Source organism: Ambystoma mexicanum, chromosome 8 (genome assembly GCF_040938575.1).
Source record: "Ambystoma mexicanum isolate Mex_15411 chromosome 8, UKY_AmexF1_1, whole genome shotgun sequence".
In the NCBI taxonomy this organism is placed as follows: Eukaryota; Metazoa; Chordata; class Amphibia; order Caudata; family Ambystomatidae; genus Ambystoma; species Ambystoma mexicanum.
This window is the reverse complement of record NC_090929.1, coordinates 972,429,909-972,448,798: the sequence shown is the minus strand read 5'-3', so window position 1 is coordinate 972,448,798 and position 18,890 is coordinate 972,429,909. Positions and strand designations below refer to the sequence as shown.

The following is an 18,890-nucleotide window of genomic DNA, read 5'->3' as shown; positions in this document are numbered from 1 at the left end:
GCCTCACCGCCCGATGAGATAGGCTTGTTCCATGCCATGATCTCTAGGACCTCTGACCCATTTCAGCTGACCCCCGAGGAAAAGAAGAATGAGGGTATCCTGTACCAACCCCACGAGGCAAAGGGGAAGACTGTGCTGTTGATCCCTCTGTTGGATGACATTTGGGACGAGGGGCTGTCCCTTATGAAGAACCCGTCCTCAGCCCCAGCGAAGAGGGACCGGTACGAAAAGAACTACAGGGTGCCGGACTCTGCACCCAAGTGTTTGAGGTCCCAGCCTTCCCCGGATTTGGTAGTCGCGGCGGAGAGGAAGAAATCTTCTGGCTCGGCTGCTGCAACAACCTCCCACCCCTGGACAGCGAGGGGAAGAAGTTGGACGCCATGGGACAACGAGACATCACATCAGCTGCGACGACCATCAAGGGGGCCAACGCCCTTGCCATCGTGGCGCGCTACGACAGGGATCTGTGGTTTAAAATTGCTCCCCTCCTGGACTTCCTTCCCGATGACAAGAGAGCGGGAGCGTTGGATATCCTGCAGGAGGGCAAGGTGGCATCGGACATGGCCTCACAGTGGCTATGGACATTGCTGACACAGGGTTCTGTCAAATGGTCAACAGCGTGTGCCTTCGTCGGCGAGGTTGGTTAAGGGCTACTAACTTTCGCCAGGATGTGCAGTCAAGGGTATTGGACATGCCCTTCGATGGGGACAATTTGTTTGGCAAAACCGTGGACGAGTTTCTTCAGGCCATCAAGGCGGACACAGATGGTTCGTGACTTGGGCACGCGTCAGCAGCGACAGCTGTCCTTTCGGAATTCCGGGGGTAAACCCCAAGGTTCCTCCAAAGGCTTTGGTGGAAGGTCTTCGTCCTACCGTCAACCGCCCCGCTCTTCGGCCCAGGAGGCCTACAGGGGCCGCAGCAAGACTGGAAGAGGTCGCCGTCATCAACAAGGTCCCCAAGGCGGCGCCTCCACAGCGAAGTAAGATTGAACCAGCCGTGACGTCAGGCCCCCACGTGCGCACCCTGGTGGGAGGCCGGCTGGCAAACTTCGTCAGCGTGTGGAAGTCCATCTCCACCGACAGTTGGGTGCTGGACGCTCTGGCCCACAGACACACACTGGAATTCCAACAGTGTCCGCGCATACCACCAGTGGCCAGGTAGGAAAACCACGTCCCTAAGTTTATGCTGGAGGTGCGGGCCATGCTGAAGAAGGGCGCGATGGAGCTCATTCCAAAGAGGCTCTGGGGACAGGCGGTTGGAGGCCCATCGTAGACTCTGTCGTCTGAACAAGTACATCAGATCCGAGAAGTTGCGGATGGACACTCTCAGTAAATGCTAGGACAGCTGGAAGAGGGGGATTTCCTATCGTCGCTGGACTTGGAGGATGCCTACTTTCACATCTCCATTCACAAGGGACACCGCAAGTTTCTGCGCTTTGTGGTTCAAGGGCAACATTACCAGTTAAAGGCCCTCCCCTTCAGATTGAAGACAGCGGCAAGGGTTTTCACCAAGTGCCTGGCGCCAGTGGCGGCGCGGTTGCGTCTACGCAGGATCCACGTTTACCCCTACCTGGACTGGCTCATCCGGGTGAAATCGATGGAGATCGCCGTCGCACACAATGCAAAAACCATCCAGCTGCTGACGGAGCTGGGGTTCTCTGTGAACTAAGCAAAATCTTGCTTGGTGCCATCGCAAGACGCACTGTTTCTGGGGTCTCGACTCAACACGGTGTCATGCCTGGCATCTCCGTCGGAGGAGAGAATAGCAGCCATCCTTGGCCCGCAAGGGTGAGGTCCATCAAGTCCCTTCTCTGTATGAGGTCGTCATCATGCCGAGAAGGCATATATACCTCATTCGGCTGTGCAGGCTGAGTTTCTCGACGCCCATTGGATTCAGGTTTCTGGAAGCTCTGAGGACAAGATCTCTCTCTCAACGAGAGTTTCCATCAAGCGATACAGTGGTGGGGAGTCTGCGCGCATTTGTTGGTGGGCGCAGTCTTCTAGACACCACCTCATCAGGAGACAGTCATGACGGACACATCCCTGGAAGGTTGGGGCGCGCACACCGGAAGTCTCCACGCAAGAGGCCTTTGGCTACCGGAGGAGAAGTTGTTGCACATCAACGTACTGGAGCTGCGGGCAGGGTTTTGGGCCCAAGTCTTTCCTTCCGTCCCTCAAGGTCAAGGTGATGGGGGTATTCACGGACAACACCACCACGATGTTCTACATCCGGAAGCAGGGAGGCACCAGATCCTCGTCCCATCCCCCCACCCCCCACGCTCTACAGAGAGGCGCAGGACCTATGGCACTGGGCCGTTGCCTAGGGGATGTTCCCTGTTTCATCTGGCAGGAGTGAAGAACACCATTGCAGACTCCCTTAGCAGGGAGCTGCTCTCTTGCCATGAGTGGGAGCTTCGGCAGGACCAAGTGGATCTTCTGTCCCGTCGATGGGGCAATCCCCAGATCGATCTGTTTGCGACGGCGACGAACACCAAGTGCCGGAGGTTCACAAGCAGGTTTCCCCAGCCGGGGAGCATGGGGGACGCATTCTCATTTCCCTGGGACGGCCTGTTTCTGTATGCGTTCCCTCAATTGCCGTTGCTTTTTCGATTAGTCAATCAACTCGGTCGGACCCGGTGCAGGATGATCTTCGTCGCACCAGCGTGGCTGAGACAGATATGGTACCTGGACCTTCTGGACTTGTCAGCGTTTCCTCCAGTCAAGCTTCCGGCAGCCGTATATCTTCTCGCCAGAGAAGGAGGTGCGATCCTGCGCCATGACCCAGGGTTGCTGAACTTGCAGGCCTGGCTCCTGCAGCCCTATAGTTCGGAGGATACGATATACGGCGGACTGCAAGAAGGTGCTTGCCAAGGCTAGGGCTTCGTCCACACTGAAATGCTACGGACATAAATTGAAGAGGTTCTCTGTCTGGTGCCGTACAAAGAAGATCGACCCTCTACAGATTACGGCTCCGCAGGTGCTGCGTATTTGCCGTCGCTGGCCAAAGCAGGGCTCGCTCATGCCTCCAAGGTTCATCTGGCGGCTATCTCCCGCTACACCAGGACTCCGGGACGGTCGTCATTATGGTCACACCGCCTGGTCAAGGAGTTCATCAAAGGACTTTTCTGTTCGTTCCCGCCGGTGAAAGCTCCGGCCCCGGCGTGGGAGCTCAATGTGGTGCTGACTAGGCTCATGGGTCCGCCGTTTGAATCTATGCATTCTGCGCCACATAAATTTTTGTCGTGGAAAACAGAGCTTCTTGTGGCCATCAACTCCGCACGATGAGTGGGAGAGATCCAGGCCCAATCTTGTAAACCACCTTGCTTGATATTCCACGAGACGAGAGTGGTGCTACGGACGCACCCCTCCTTCATGCCCAAGGTGCCGTCGACTTTCATCTAAACAAGCCTTTGGTGTTACCTGTGTTTTTTACGACACCTTCGCCGCCGGCTGAAAGGACTTTGCACTCGCTGGATGTGGCTAGAGCGCTGAAGTTGCATGTGGACTGCACGAAGGGTTTCCGGAAGACGTCACAACTTTTTGTGAACTTTGGCCCTGTGAACCTTGGGAAGGCCCCGTCCAAGGCTTACATTTCCAGGTGGCTCTCCGGCTGCATCCCCCACTGTCATCGGTTGGCAAACCGACTGTTGCCTGGCTGTCCGAGAGCCCATTCGACCAGAATGATCGCTGCAACTACGGCGTTCCTGTCAGGTGTGCCCCTGCTGGACATCTGCAGGGCTGCTACGTGGATGTCAATGCACAACTTCACGAAGTTCTACTGCTTCGACGGGGATTCCAGGGAGGAGTCCAGAGTCGGCGAAGCAGTGCTGCGCAACCTGTTAGCTTGAAGGTGAGCCTGGTGAGGAGTTAAGAGATGCTTAATGTTGTAATGTTGAGATGCTTCATGTTGAGCCTTGTCACCTCCCGTTGTTGTGCATGTGTGTATTGCTATGTATTCTTTATTCATGAGTATGTGAATCCATGCCAGACCCCAAGCTCGAGAAGGAACAAGATACTTACCTGTAACTGTTGTTCTCCAGCAACGGTCTGGCATGGATTCACATGCGAACCCTCCCGCCTACCCCTCTGTGGCTCTTCTCTTGGTCCTACTTGTGATGCCGGAAATGCATTGGAGGGACGGGGCCTCCCTGTCCTTGTCCTGTAGTCCTTTTTCATTTGTGTTCTGTATTGTTTTCTGCCCAGGAGTCCATGTGGGACTCCTGCCAGTGCAGCTCTTCCTGTTTTTGGTTGTTTTGGTGTACAGACCCAACGGGATACCCTTATGGCACCCAGGGTAGGGGTACAGCCCTGTGCCACTAGTGTATGATTTTGGGCACCTGTGTGTTACCCACAGACAGGTTATGGGCTGGTGGCAGCTCCATGCTGAATTTGACAGGTGCTCTGCCTATCCTCCATTTTGGGATACCCAGGCCCTGCCATTATCAGTTGATTCCTGATAGGAAACAAGAGGCCCCTGTGACCTCTTGCCTTCTATTGCCTGTTAGATTGTTTTCCCAAAGTCCTGGGAAGCCCTGACTCTGTCCCTTCCCCCTGACTGGCTGTTGGGTGGAAGTTCCATATATGGTGGTGTTGTGAAGTCCAGGCCAGACTGGCCTGAGCCTTCCCAGTGACTGTATGTTGTGGGTACACCCTGTGGGTAGGACCTGGGTGAATGGATTGTGTGACCAATATGCACTTCTTTTTGTGGATGTGTTTCTAGTATGAAACACAATGACTGAGACAGCCCTGCCCGAAGCTGGAATGACTGCAGTGTGTAGTTTTGAATGGCTGGGTACTTGTCCCAATACACATTCCTTGTTGTGAGTGTCTGAGAGGGAGGAGAATGGCCTGCATGCACTGTATGCCTCAGTGGCTGGCTGGCTGACTGACTGCTGAATGCCCTTCTGAGTGATTGGTTGCCCGAGTGTGACCCAGCAGAATGAATGAGAGATCAACTTGAATATCTGGGGGCCTCTCACTGCTAGAATTCTTTCAGAAGCTGAAGTAGAAACTGCCGTTCAGAAGCTGAAGTAGAAACTGACATAGAAACTATGTTCAGAAACTGATATTGAAATTGACACTTGATCTTGACAACCAAGCCTGAAGAAGAAAGTTGACTGCTGTCTCCCTTCGCTGAAATCTGAAAGCCGCCGAGCCGTTAAGACTGATCCAAGAGAGGACATGGTTTGGCACCCTTTTCCTGTGCTCCGAGGGACCATCGAGCACCGCTAACCTTCGCTGAAGCTCCCTGGAAGTCAGACCCTCGACAGGCTGTCGACTGGAGACGGGGACCACCGAGGAGAACGAAGATAAGCACCGGACATTCCGTCCACCGTCGTCGACCAGGGTTCGCAGGTTTGCTATAACCGCTGGAGGCCTGTCGAAGCTGTGTTGCTCAGAAGCGAGGACCGCTTGACGCCGTGCCACCGACGACCGAAGCCGCAACGCTCCTTTTGCCTAAGACTTTTGATTAAAGGATGCGCTCGTATGCACCGCATCCCGCCGGAGAAGGCCAGGTCGTCGATGTGCTGAGGAGCATCCGCCGATGGATTTCCTGCCACCCAAAGACCATAGAAACGCCAGACGACTCGACATCCTTGCTGGGCGACAGTTCTTTATAAACTCTTTGCAGTCCTGAACTATCAACATCGAGGTGCCCTGCATGCCTCTTCCTTGCAGATCGTCTTCACTCCGTTGTCGACGAGCACCGCTGGGAACGAAGCGGCCGCCTCGACGCTGAGTTCACTTTCTTCACGGGATCTCGACGATCCGTGGCTCCTGCCTTAAAGGGAGCCGCTCAAGAAGGATCCGTCGACGACCCGTCGAACTCTGCTATTCCGGGTACATTGGGGTGGTAGAAACATTGTAGAAGGAAATAAGACTAATTGAACAATATATGGCCCGGGCTTGTTATATATCTTTATCTCCACACAGGACTGTGTATAGGTAAGGGTGCCTGCATTCCGCCAATTGTTCTAACCAACTGCTTTCCTCCTATATCTATTGTTGGTTACCTTTATTAAGTGATTTTTTTTTATTGTAACATCTAGTTTTATTATACAAACTTTTATTACAACTCGTCACAAATGTTTTTTTTTTTTTTGTGTCCCACTTTGAATTTGCTGTTACGTTCTTGACTTTTTAGTTTAAGGCCTTGTCTAGGAAGTTTATCACTGAGCAGGTTAGATGTACCAAGCTTCCGCTCAGTATCCAAATCCACAGATCTTCCATCATATCGTTTGCAGGCTTGAATTTGCTCAAATGGATGGATCTCAACTCACTTATAGCCACACATTCGGTTATTAGATGTTTTAATGACTCTAGGTGGTTTTTACAATGCCGACATGCTTCATCAGAGACAGGCTTCATTTTTCTCATCACCATCATCTTGTTTGTTTTCAGTATGTTCATTCTAAGTCTGAGAAATGTATCTCTATGGTATCTCGAAGGGAATTGGCACAGATATTTTGGCATTTTATCCACTTTATTCTTTGTCGGACCTAAGTCTAGAGCTGTCGGCATTTTTTCGTACGTGTCTAAGTTGTCTATCCATAACCACTCTTTCAGCTTTATTCTTGCAATTTGTGGGCGATATATCAGTGTGTCCATTGAGATGTTTGCATTTTGCATGATGGCTTTTACTTTATCTGACGATCTTAAGAGCAAGCCTTTGTGTTGATGTAATCCTTCTGGTCTCAATATTTTGTAGGCTGGTTCAAAATTCAGCATTTCCATCTTACGTAACAATGACAAGGATTTCCACAGTACTGTTCCATAAAGACTTTCCAGGGCTAGTTCGTGACGTATTATGGTCATTGAGAGATAAAGTCCACGCATGCCTATGTTCTTTTAGCATCGTGTTACTGATGCCATCGGGGCCAGCAGCTCTCGATGTTTTTAGTTTGGATATGGCCATAAGAATGTCTTCGTAGGTCTCAATTATGTTCCAGGTGGTGCCATCGTTTCCACTTTCTGCAAGATTTGTCATCTCCATTCCTGTGAAAACCCTTTGATAATGCGCCACCCAGTCATTTTCAGTTACTCCATTTGTCATTAGGGCGTCTTGATTAACTGTTCCTTTATTCAGGATTCCCCAAATTTCCCTTGAGTTGTTTTTTTTTATCATTGACAGGATTTCTTCACCACGCTCTTGATCTCTCTGATGGGAAAAGGATTTCAACCAATTCCGATATCGTTGTTTTCTCAGTTTTAGAAGACTCCAGGCATTCAGTCCAGGCTGTTTTTTCAATTTAATTAGGTCTTTCTTTAGCAGCCTTTTTTGATTTGTTAGGGTGACGCTCCATTTATGCTTATGCTCGGTGTTGCGTTGGCAATTTTTCCTGGAAAAACCTGTTTTCAGACTAGGAAGCAGCGGTATGTAGTCAAACGAATCAGCAATATTATTGTGTATCTCTTGGATTTCCTTTGACATTTTAATGATTTGATGATCCTTTATCCGTAACCGATTTCGCCCGTGATTTACTTCTACTGCTTGACTATTGCTGACAAGTTGCTTTTTGCACATTAGCGGGCAGGACAAAACTAATGGACAATGATCACTATTTGTAGTTGGTATGATCTGTAATTTGTTAATTGTTACAAATACATTTCTTGATGTCCAGAAATAATCTATGGTCTTTTTATATCCCATGTTTTCCCAGGTGTGATTCGGTGGTATATCACCTTTAACATGTCCATTTACCATCATACAGTCTCGAGCTTCCAGCTTTTCACTCCATTGCGATCTTCTTGCATTTCCTAGGCATCTTTCACTCGATTTAGCTTTAATTAGCATCCTATGTTCGTCAAACCAGGAGATGTTCAAGTCTCCACACAAGATAATGGCAATGTCTAAGCAGGTCCTTTGATAGTTATCTATTATTTTCGTTACTGCAGATATGAATGCATCAGCCGAGATTTTTGATGGGTTCCAGTACACGTTCAACAATAACGGATATTTTTTGTTATTGTGAACGTTCATGGTTTGGAGTAATGTTCCTTGGACGTAACTGTTGGGATTGATTTTTTTTCAATTACTTCCCAGTTAGTTCCTGATTTTATCATGGTGATTAGACCAGAGAATGGGCGTCCCTTGTTGTTTTTCACTGCAGGATTTAACAATGTTACATAGCCATCCTTAACCGGTGGCACACGCATCCAGGTTTCCTGGAGACAAATTACAAAGTTGTCAGTTAGATTTACCGGAAAATTGTTATATAAGTGACTGAAGCCCCTAGTGTTCCACGAAATCACAGTCACAGGAGCATCGATTTCCACTTTTGTGAGCTAATGCTTAGTTGACTTGACTGCAGCATTCCCCTTCTTTGAGTATAACAGTGATGCAATTTTTAGCTGTCTCCTTAGGTCTTCACGTCGCTCAGCTAAAGGGTGTTTCACACTTTTGGAATCCGATGTCTCGATTACACCTTGTTTAATTGTTAAGTCATAAGGCGAGATCTCAAACCCTAAGCACAAGAGATCTTGCTTCGCGGACAGTAGCATGTTACGTACCGCTTGGGAGTTGATATGCAGTAATACAATATCTACTCGATCTTCTGATAAGTATTCAACAATGCGGATGTCATCCGACGTTATGGTCCGTAGCACTGGTACTGCATGCAGTAGACGCATGATGTTTGCACGGTTCAAATTGACGTCCAGTTCATTTCTGAATAGGTTTTCAATCATAATTTTCTGGGCGAGAGCCTTGGGTGCATTTCGAGTAACTTCATGGGATTTTGAGGGAGAATTACAGCTGTGCGCTGTTGTGTGTTTCGGGTTCATTACAGAGCGCCAGTTATTTGATGGCTTGAAGCTAGAATCCGTAGGTCCTTTCTTTCGTTCAATATGGTTCTCATAGGAGGAACTTTCTTTCTTCCAGCTCTCTCCTTTTTTGTTTTTCTGACAATTTATTTTCCTTAAAGGAGGTTTCTCTTGTTGAGTCTGGCTTAATGAATCTGAACTGCTAGTAGATATGTTTGAACAGTCTACCACAGATCCTCTGGCACAATCCTCATCTTCACCCTCTGAATATGTGGACAAGTTGCATAGTTCTTCCATTAGATCACCAGAGGAAGATGAACTCAAGTCAGATTCAATTCTTATCCGCTTTCTTGGGTTTGCAATCACTTTGCTTGTTGGTCTAGCTTTTTTTTCTTCATTCCCTCTTTATTATTTCTGTTTGATCTGTCAAGTGTTTTATTTTCAGCTGACTTAGTTTTCACAGGTGTGGTCAAATTTCTTATGAAGTGCTTTGTGTTACTTCTATGTTTTGTTAAAGTCTGAATATTCTTTTTTTTGTCTGGCTTTTTCTTTGCATTGCCAATTAACTATGAAGTTAATTTTCCTTTACTCGCCGTGATCTCAAGGTTTTTAGCGGGGCAACTGAATATGCCATATGATGCTTTTGCAGAGGAACACGATGGCGTCTCAGAAGACTTGTCTGATATAGTATTTATCTTGCTACCCTTTTTGCTGGTTTCAGCTATAGGGTCTTTAGTACCTATCACTGATAATAGTTTTGAACTGTCAGTGATCTCCTTTGCTTCGAGGGCAGTACCAATTGTCATTGACTTAGATGTCGTTTTTCCACTTTTTCCTGTTAAGTCAATGAGAACGTGTGGATTAGACCCATTAACTGATTTATTTTTGTCATTTGGATTACCTGCTACAGAAGTGTCGACTTCTATTTTGCATTGAATCCCTACGTCTATTCCTCCGAGAGTGTTATTTACCGGAGAGGCTCGTTTCCCCAGTGATTGAATTGGCATTTGTTTTATATTGCCCAGTGTTTCCTCTAGGAGCAGTTTGGTTCCTTTATGTTCCGACAGCAACTGCTCGAAATGTCTGCTCATGTATACAGTAGACTGCATGTTTTCAGCTTCTTGTCTTGTTTGGAATGCCACAAATTGCATTTCAATTTTGTTTATTTTATCATCTAAGTGCCTCATTATTGCTCCGTTGTTTTGGGAAGATTCGGTTAAGCTTGCGTATAGCTTTATAAATGGTATCAAAGCCAGTGATGTGGCAGCCAAAACGTTATTGTGAATCTGTATAGCAGCCGCAACTGATAAATTCGATTTTTGGTCAGGGTCTTTGCTTTGCGGACTGCAGCTATTCTCCTTGCTTGGGAAGCTCTGGTCGCTTCTGCTATTTACTGGGATGCTTTTCCGCCGTTGCTGCATGTGCACATTTGGAGCATAACCTCTCTGGGTTTTCGTTTTTGAGCTGGTGTCAGCCTTAGTAAAGGGATACTTTCCTTGACTTTTTGGGCTTAGCGCCGTTTCGTTTGCCAGATTTGAGTCCAAGCCGTCAGTAACGCTCTTCAGCTCGATGGATTTCTGATTTGAGCCTGTCATTTTGCCACTGGTAGTACACTCAGGTTCGCCTTCCTTGTTTTGCCCAATGGCTATTTCCATTGTATTTATGTCGCTCGAGGTACCAAGAGAGAAACTTGCTGCTAATCTCTTTCATTTCCTCGAAATCAGCCAAGAGTCTCTTGGTCAAGCTGCTTCTCTCGCTGCCAAGTCGATCTCCTTTGATGGTAACTCATTGCGGAGACCCTGTTGTATTCCATTAATAAGTTTTCCGGTTACTACTCCGGACGATGTGTCACCACTGTTTAATAAGGATAAACCATTAGTCACTCTGCTGTTACTGTTGCATGCAAAAGTTGACGTCTTGGTTTGGTTAATATTCTTCTGACCGTTAGCAGATTTTTGTATTGGCGTGCTTTCCTGACGTTGGTTTGCATGCAGTTTGGCAGACAATGGAAATGTGATTTCAGCAAGCTTGGATCTAGTGCTGTGTTCGGTACTTCGAGCGCAAGCAATTCGTTATCAGTTACATCAAAGGGAGATTGAAATGCCTCCACATTTATCTCAATCACCGATGCTTCAGCAATGTCTCTATTTGAGTCATGTTCCCAGTGATTTGTCCCATTACTCAACCTTGCGCTTGAAATAATGCTATCCCTTGCATTACTAGCATTAGTGTTATGCAGGTTCGTGGGCTCAGGGTGATGGTCGACAAATGCCATTTCCTTGCTGACCATTTCATTTTGCAGGAGAGCAGTACTCGCGCTGGCCACACGTGCGATTTCTTTCTTAGCTCGGTCACGCAAGTATAATTGTTGTGGTATTGTGATTATTTCATCATCAGGATTCACTATAACTTTTGCCTCGGGGACCGCAACCGAAGCCTGGGCTAAACCCTGGTCAGCCGCCAAGTTATCGGAGGTCATTACAGACGCCGATTCGAGCTCTGCATGAGTGGAAGCCTCTGTAGGGCTCGGTGCTGCTACTGTTTGTCTGCAAGACGCCTCCTCTAGCACAACAGGAGTTGTGTCCATTAAACATTGTACGTTGAGAAAAGCGGGAATAGCGGGATGTGCCAATTCAAGCCCGCAGCTTTCATCTCCAACTTCAATTACGTCAAGGGATAAACACTGCCTTTGTGCGCTGTCGATTTCGTTTTCGGAGTCACTCCCTAGATTACTATTTAATTTTTATTTTATTTATTTACATTTATAAAGCGCTCACACAGCCCGCAGGCATCGAGGCGCTGTTACAGGAATTGTTTGTTTTTCTTAGTTGCGTAATTGTGTTTTTTTGTCTTAGTTACGTATTTATAACGCGCTTAAACACCCGGAGGTTTCTAAGCGCGGACCCGGGGATCGAACCTGTTGCTGCTTCGTGTCGTCTTGCTTCCAAGACGCGCACGCTGCCGCTGAGCTATCCTCCCGGATAAATGCAAGTCCGTATCCATAAAGTTTCCGGACATGAGGGTCATTGATTTCTGAGCTTGTTTTAGCTTGAGCCGTGTCAGTGGCCCATTGTCCCCCATGAATGCCTCTTACCTCTAAACTTCTGTCCCGCTGCTGGCCGCTGCGGACTGCTGCAGACTGGACTCTGCTCACGGACTCCGCGCGCGCTCCGCGCTCTTCTGCAGTTTTTAAAGGGGATTGTGCTTTTTTTTTCCTTAAAGGCACATAGACGCTGGAAACACTGGAAAGAAAGTCGTGCACCATAGCTGCAGCTCCTCTCTCCTGCTCACACTGCTGCAGACTGGACTCTGCGCACGGACTCCGGACATATGCCAGGGGTTATGGAGAAGCAGGGACCATTAAGTGATTTGTGTGACATTTAACCAGAGTACAGTTGATGCACTTTAATCTAATAATAATTGTGGTACCACTTAGAACTGTATATATTTGCCATTGTAGATTTATGAGCACAAAGTGAGTTATTGTGATTGTGTATATAACCTTGAACCGTAACTATATAAAGACTGTGTTTTAACTAATAGTGTGTGGACATTCCTTTGTGGGGGCTTGGGGACTACACTGTACTTAAGAACCAGCCTGCATCACCTCCTGAGAAGCTGGGCCTTGATTGGTCGTCCATTGCTCCCGTAATAGAGAATCTTGGCTGGGGTCTTCTGTGCCTCTCCTCTACCATATAGAGAGCAGGAGTACAGATACCTCCCCTCCCCCCTCCAGTATTTACACTATTACCACTGTATGTGCTACCAAATCTGAAGATGGCTGCCAGAGGGGGGGCTTAGGTAGAGGGCAGTCATTGGCTGGGGGCAGTATGACCCAGAGACCAGTGATTGGTTGTTATGAGAAAGACAGTTCAGAAGTGAAACTGATTTTTTTCTTTACCGAGGATTCCCAGCCTGACAGGGAATATTTTTGAGCATGTGAATCCATGGCAGACCCATGCTGGAGAACAACAGTTACAGGTAAGTAACTTGTTGCTTACTTGCCCAACTATATAAGCAAAGATTGCATTTGTTAGAAGTGGCTCATCGACTTGGGGAAAAATGTCACATCACCAAGTGCCCAAGAGTCCTTATAGCAGTGGCAACCTCTGTACTCTTCTTGTACGACTCGTTGATTCTGCTTGAGGCCGTTTGGCCAGCCTGTCGCTCATCAGATTGCATGTTGTTTTTAGAGGTGTCTTGTTTTTTCTGGCTTGATATTAAAATGTAACTCCATTCCCGTCCATCCTGCCAGAGCACTCGCACATTAATTTGCATTGTAAAGGTGCATTTTTTTTAAATCCATACCACAACCTGCCCACTTTAGTTGCGTTGTCATGAATATGCAGTACTGTGTGTGTGTCTGTCTCTCCTTTCAGTAGGTGTTAAGTTATTTAAAATTGAATACAGGACTTACAAAACCAATGCATCTTTTTTTAAGGTGATAGAAAAAATTGTCAAGACCGATTCATGTGTAAACACTTTTGATGCCTTGGCTTCAGCAGTCCTGGAGGAAAAGACCCTCTCCTCCATGGCTATTTGGCAGTTGGTCCTAGCACTTCAAGACGCAGGTATACCCTCAACTCTTTTGGAAGACATCAAAAGGACGCCTGGGGCAGAGCTCTTCTTTCAGTTAGGTAAGTAATTTGCTTTCATTTGTTCTATAAACCGTGGTCTCAGTCTGGTTGCTAGCCTCTGAACATCCGGATGTGACATTTGGGACAGTATCTGGAAACCCTTACTATACCTATTCAGCTGTTGAAAAGATCTGCCACTGGTGTTGGTTAACTGATCTAAAGACCCTAATTATGATGCATGTTTTTCTCTTATTGTTGACTTGTAATCCTTGCTAACTCTCTAGAGGCACCCCCCTGCGTACCCTTTTATTAATGAAGTTGTACTAAACGTTGCATTTTTTGTGTTGGCGTTATGTTTGGCACATTAGCCTAAAGTTACCAATTTGAAGATCATCTAGTTGGGTATCAATCACATGTTTATTTGTGGAGAAAACGTATAAAACATGCCTGCAATACAATGCTAATACATGCTATACTATTTAAAATATTGATATTTGCTAGCTGTGGTTTCAACACTGGTATGAATTTGGTGATCTATCCAACATGCATCTGACTGGCCCCCACATGACCGCCACTCAAAACCACTTGCACAATTTCTCACTCATTTTGATTTCTGAAAATGAATATGGAATATAAATTATCATAACGTGGGGCGTGGCCAGGATCGCCAACGATGTGGCTGCTCTTCTGATGGCCTCCGTTTGGCACCTGCGGCATCCAGCGATAAATCAATCTTCTGAGGTCGGACTGAAGCGATCGTCGGATCACAGGCAATGCGAATGTTAGAGGCGCCTGCTGCAGTTTAGAGCGGCTTCATCACCCCCCCTCCTACCTCCCCCCAAGTAGCCCTGGAACGATCTGAACTCACCCGCGCCTTCGGGCCCAGAGTGGCGCTTCCAAGATGACGGACGGGAAAAGTTGATCCCGCCGGACGGGGAGCGACGTGAAGGGAGTCCCCGCTCGAAGGGCCCGAAGACGGACACATAGCCCGGAATGAGCCTGCAGTGCCCGCAGTGTGGTGGGGGTGAGCCTCCTGCTTCCTGAGGCAGGACGGGAGTGAGCATCGGACGGGGCGGCAGGAGGCCCCCTCACCCTCTTATCCGGAGCGACGGCCGGGGTTCGGCCCTGAGGAGCTGTGGTCCCGCCACTGCAAAGCGACGACAGTGAGGGGGAGAGCCCATGGATCGGGAGAGACGGACCCGCTGAGGGGGCGGCGATCTCCTCTCCTGGGGCTCTGATCCAGCGGGCACCCCAGGGCTGGACCCGGCGCGAAGCTCCGGAGGCCTGCTCCGGAGCCTCCTGGGGCCGGCTGTGACCCGGTTCCCCCAGCACACCACCAGCTGCGGCCTGGGAACCCCGATGCCAAGAAGGTGAGAGCCTTGCTGTGGGATCTGCGCCCAGACCCCGGACTTCCCTGGTCGGGGTGCGCCTAAGACACGGTGCACCCCGCGGAGCTCAGAGGCGGAGAGGCGGTGGATGGGAGCCCTGCCGCGGGATCTTCGCCCGAGCCCCGGACACCCCCAACCAGTTGGCGCCCTGGTCCCGGTGCACCCCGCGAGGGCCACAGGGGCGGAGCAGTGGGCATAGGGGCAACTCCGAGGGGGGGGGCTCTGGAGGTGACCTTTGCAGTGGGAGGGAAGGCTAACCCACGGCCGCCTGCTGATCGGGTCTCCCCACACTGCTCCTGGACTGTGGATCCTTTGGGTGGCAGATGCTGCCCAGAGCGTCAAGCGGCACCGTCACTATTTTGGCGCTGATCTTATTAGGCCTTCCAACCCGACTGCTTCCTGGGGCGCCTCCGCCCACATCCCCTAGACCATGGACAATTCAAGGCCTACCATCAGCGGCAGAACCTTAGCCTTCCTCCGGGGCCCTTCCAAAAGCCTCTAGCTGACCTGCACCACCCTACCGCCCTTCACCAGAGTGCCTGCACCGGCGACACAACGGCTCCAGTGAGACCCAGGCCCCGCTGGTGCCCGGGGGTGGGCTCCCACTACGCCCTACAACCTGGCTGCTTCCTGGGGCGCCCCAGCCCGCTCTCCTCCCCACCTCATCTCCCTGGTGTCCCGAGGCTTAACCTTTGCTGCGAGGAAGGAACACTCCGCCGCCATCTGAGCCCGGTTGGCGGTGTTGGGGTCCCCCCCTCCCACCACGTCTGGAGCCTGGTGACACTTATTTCGGATTATGCTCCAAACGAAAAGCAAGAGGAGTTCTATCTAGCCCTAGAAGGGGACCTCCCACAATTTGCTGAGGTCCAGACTATCATCGGGGGAGATTTAAACGGAGTCCCTGATCCACTGAAAGACCAATCTCACCCTCCGGCTCGTAGAGATTTCAGCCTGGAAACAGCGTTACTCAAATTATTCAGAACCCTAGACATGGTGGACACCTGGAGAGTCCTGCATCCTGAGGTCTGAGACTATTTGTTCTATTCATATGTGCATAGAACGTATTCACGCATCGGCCTCCTGCTGGCCTCCCCGCAAGTCTTAGCATTCACAGATGGAGTGGTTATTGGTCCCAGAATCCTCTTAGATCACACCCCAATAATGCGAACGCTCAGAGCCCATGACCCTGACCCTGCCCCGAGACGCAGGTGGTCCCTCTATGACCCGATCTTGGGAGATATGTCACTAAGAGATGTGGTGGTGAAATCGATAAGAATTTTTTAAGGAAAACAAAAATGAAGATGCCTCCCCAGCCAACACTTGGGACGCGATGAAGGTGGTGGTGAGAGGTGTGTTTTATTCTCCCAAGGAGCAGCCTACCATAAACAAAAGCGAAAAGTCCGCCAAGGCCTGGAAGACAAGGTACAGGAGGCGGAAGCAGTGTGTAAAGCCAGAAGCTGGACCCCGAGAGCCCACTGAACCTTGCAGGCAGCCCGAAAGAAATTGGAGGCCCACTATGCGGAGGATACAGCTCAGCTTCTAGCCAAAACGAAACAAAGCTACTACGCCAAAGGTAATAAGGCAAACCAATTCCTGGTGGAGAAATTAGTGAGGGTCAAGAAGCGGAATACCATCCTAGGCTTGCGTGATCCGCCAGGTAGAGTTCAGTTTGCGGATTGTGATAAACTACGGATTGCAGTGGCCCACCTCAGACACTGTCGGCAGCCCCAAGATCCAGCGAAGAGCAGCAAGCCTACTTGGAAGACGCAGCCCTACCTCACAACCGTGATGAGAGAAGAGTTTGAAGCCCCGATCACATGCGAGGAGGTCGACGCGGCCATTAAGTCTGAATCCAAGAGCCCCCGGACCAGATGGGTTCTCGACCCAATTTTACAAAATCTTTTAGCCCCAGCTACTGACCTCCATGACGACACTCTTCAATTCCTTTGCCATCTCTGGGTCTATTACCCTGTCAATGCAAGAAGTGATCAGTCCTTGCCCTCAAGCCGGGAAAAGACACCAGAGACAGCGCGGCATATAGACCCATCTCCCTGCTAAACCTGAACGCGAACATCTACTTGAAGGTCCTGGCAAACCGACTGGTGAGAATACTCCCGGATATCGTAGATCCAGACGGGATTCATATTGAATAGAGCAACCGCAGACAACATACGCAGGGTCCTCAATTTGATTGAGATTGCTAAACAGGACTTGCGAAAATTAGCCTTGCTAGCCTTTGATGCGACCAAGGCCTTTGATAAAGTGGACTGGTCGTTCCTCCGACTCACCTTAGAATCCTTCCACTTTGGGCCCTGCTTTCTAAAACTCGTCCTAGCGAACTACCAAGCCCTGAAAACCCTCCTCCGGGTTAATGGCCTACTATCCAGCCCAATCCCTCTAACATGTGGTACCAGACAGGGATACCCCTCTGCCCCCTGCTCTTTGCCCTAGTTATGGAACCCCTGGCCCAATGAATCCGCCTTAACCCCAGAATTAAAGGCCTCTAAGTAGGCCCCTCCCAACCCAAGATCGCTCTGTACGCGGACGATGTGATGCTGACCATAACGGACACCTCCCAGTCACTGAGAGCCGCTCTAGCAGAAATCCATAGATTCGGAAGGGTTTCGGGATTTTCCATTAACTTTGCAAAGTCAACAGCCTTGAGGGTGGGATTGGAACTAGGAGACAGAGTCCTCCAGATCCCATTGCTCGATCAAATTAAGCAAGAAGTCAATCCCTTACCTCGGGGTCCAGATCCCCGCTCACCCGGAAGATACCTACCGGATAAACTTCCCGCCGCTATTTAAGAGCTTGGAGAGAGACCTCGACTGCTGGCTTTCACAGGAGATTTCGCTACTGGGTCGCATTGCGGCCTGCAAGATGAACCTCCTTCCACAATTTCTATACGCTTGCTCAGCCCTCCCCATCATGATCCCTCGCCTCCCGCTCCAGCGCCTGCATAGGAAGGTATTCCGCTTTATCTGGAAAGGCAAAAAGTCACGGATCCCACAGAGAACTATGCTGAGCGCCCCAAACCTGGGAGGTCTGGGGGTCCCCGACCTCCAGAAATACCAGATGGCGGCGCAGATAGCTCACACTCGAGTTTGGACCATCGCATCAAGGCGCCCTAAGTGGGCAGATATAGAACAATCTCGATTACCCCTCCCCCTCCGCTTTCTGTTACATCTGCCAGCCTCCCTGCGAAGGACATGGCCAGCTACCGTATCAACTAAACATACGTTAAGAGCATGGGATTGGGCGCGTAAATATAGAGGCATCCCGAGAGACTTGAGCCCATCTGCCCCAGTGTTCCACAACCCAGCCTTCTCACCGGGAGCCTGTCTCTCGAACTTTAAAAACTGGATCGCCGGGGGTCTTAACTCCCCGAGTCAGTTATTTGAAGGGAACCAACCGCTGACCTTTGAACAATGTAAGAGCGCCTTCTGCCTAACGGAGACCGATAGGTTCTCATATGCCCAAATTCGACATTGGTGCTCACACCCCCAGACCCGCTTAGCGGCCACACGGGAACTAGATCCCCTCGAGCTGACAGCGACAAATCCACGAGCCGAGGGCTAATCTCAACGCTATATGGAGTATTGCAGACCAACCTTCTCGTCGCTAAAGCAACTTATATGTCACAGTGGGAAGCGGACTTAGGACACCCGATACAAGACCAGTCCTGGGCAGACATTTGGTCACAAACTCACTCGTCCTCCTTTTGCATTACCAATCAGGAGTACGCGCATAAACTCCTGTTAAGGTGGTACTATCCGCCGCTCTGGCTACACCATATCAACCAGTCCCTGTGTTAGGCAGAAACCTGTGCAGTTCCCTCTGGGACCACTGCAAAAGATTTAGGACTACAGGTGTTTGGCAGTAAACCCATTTGGTAGCAGTCTGTACCACACAGATTCACTTGATAGCTGTGGCTGAGCAGTCAGACTTCCCTCAAGAAGAGTTAGACAGTATACAGAGTATTCACAATAGGTCAAGAGAACACAGTAGAACAAGTAAACACTGACCTGGGCTTGGTTTAAAAGAGATTTTATTTATTTAAAACCACATCTAGAAAAACACACAGGCACTAATAGTAAGCAATTCAAAAACACGGCCACTAAAAGATATACACTCCCTTAAAGAATATTAGACGAGTCTTAAGT

At 49.3% G+C, this 18,890-nt stretch overlaps 1 protein-coding gene across 2 annotated transcripts in view; it reads left to right on the top strand.

Moving 5' to 3' along the window:
* ZBTB40 (zinc finger and BTB domain containing 40) overlaps positions 1–18,890 on the top strand; it is a 948,694-nt gene that overhangs the window by 283,640 nt on the left and 646,164 nt on the right. For both annotated transcript variants that reach the window (XM_069610881.1, XM_069610880.1), the window contains exon 6: positions 13,204–13,399. In XM_069610881.1, the coding sequence (XP_069466982.1) occupies positions 13,204–13,399 (196 nt within the window). The remainder of the gene's footprint in view (positions 1–13,203; positions 13,400–18,890) is intronic.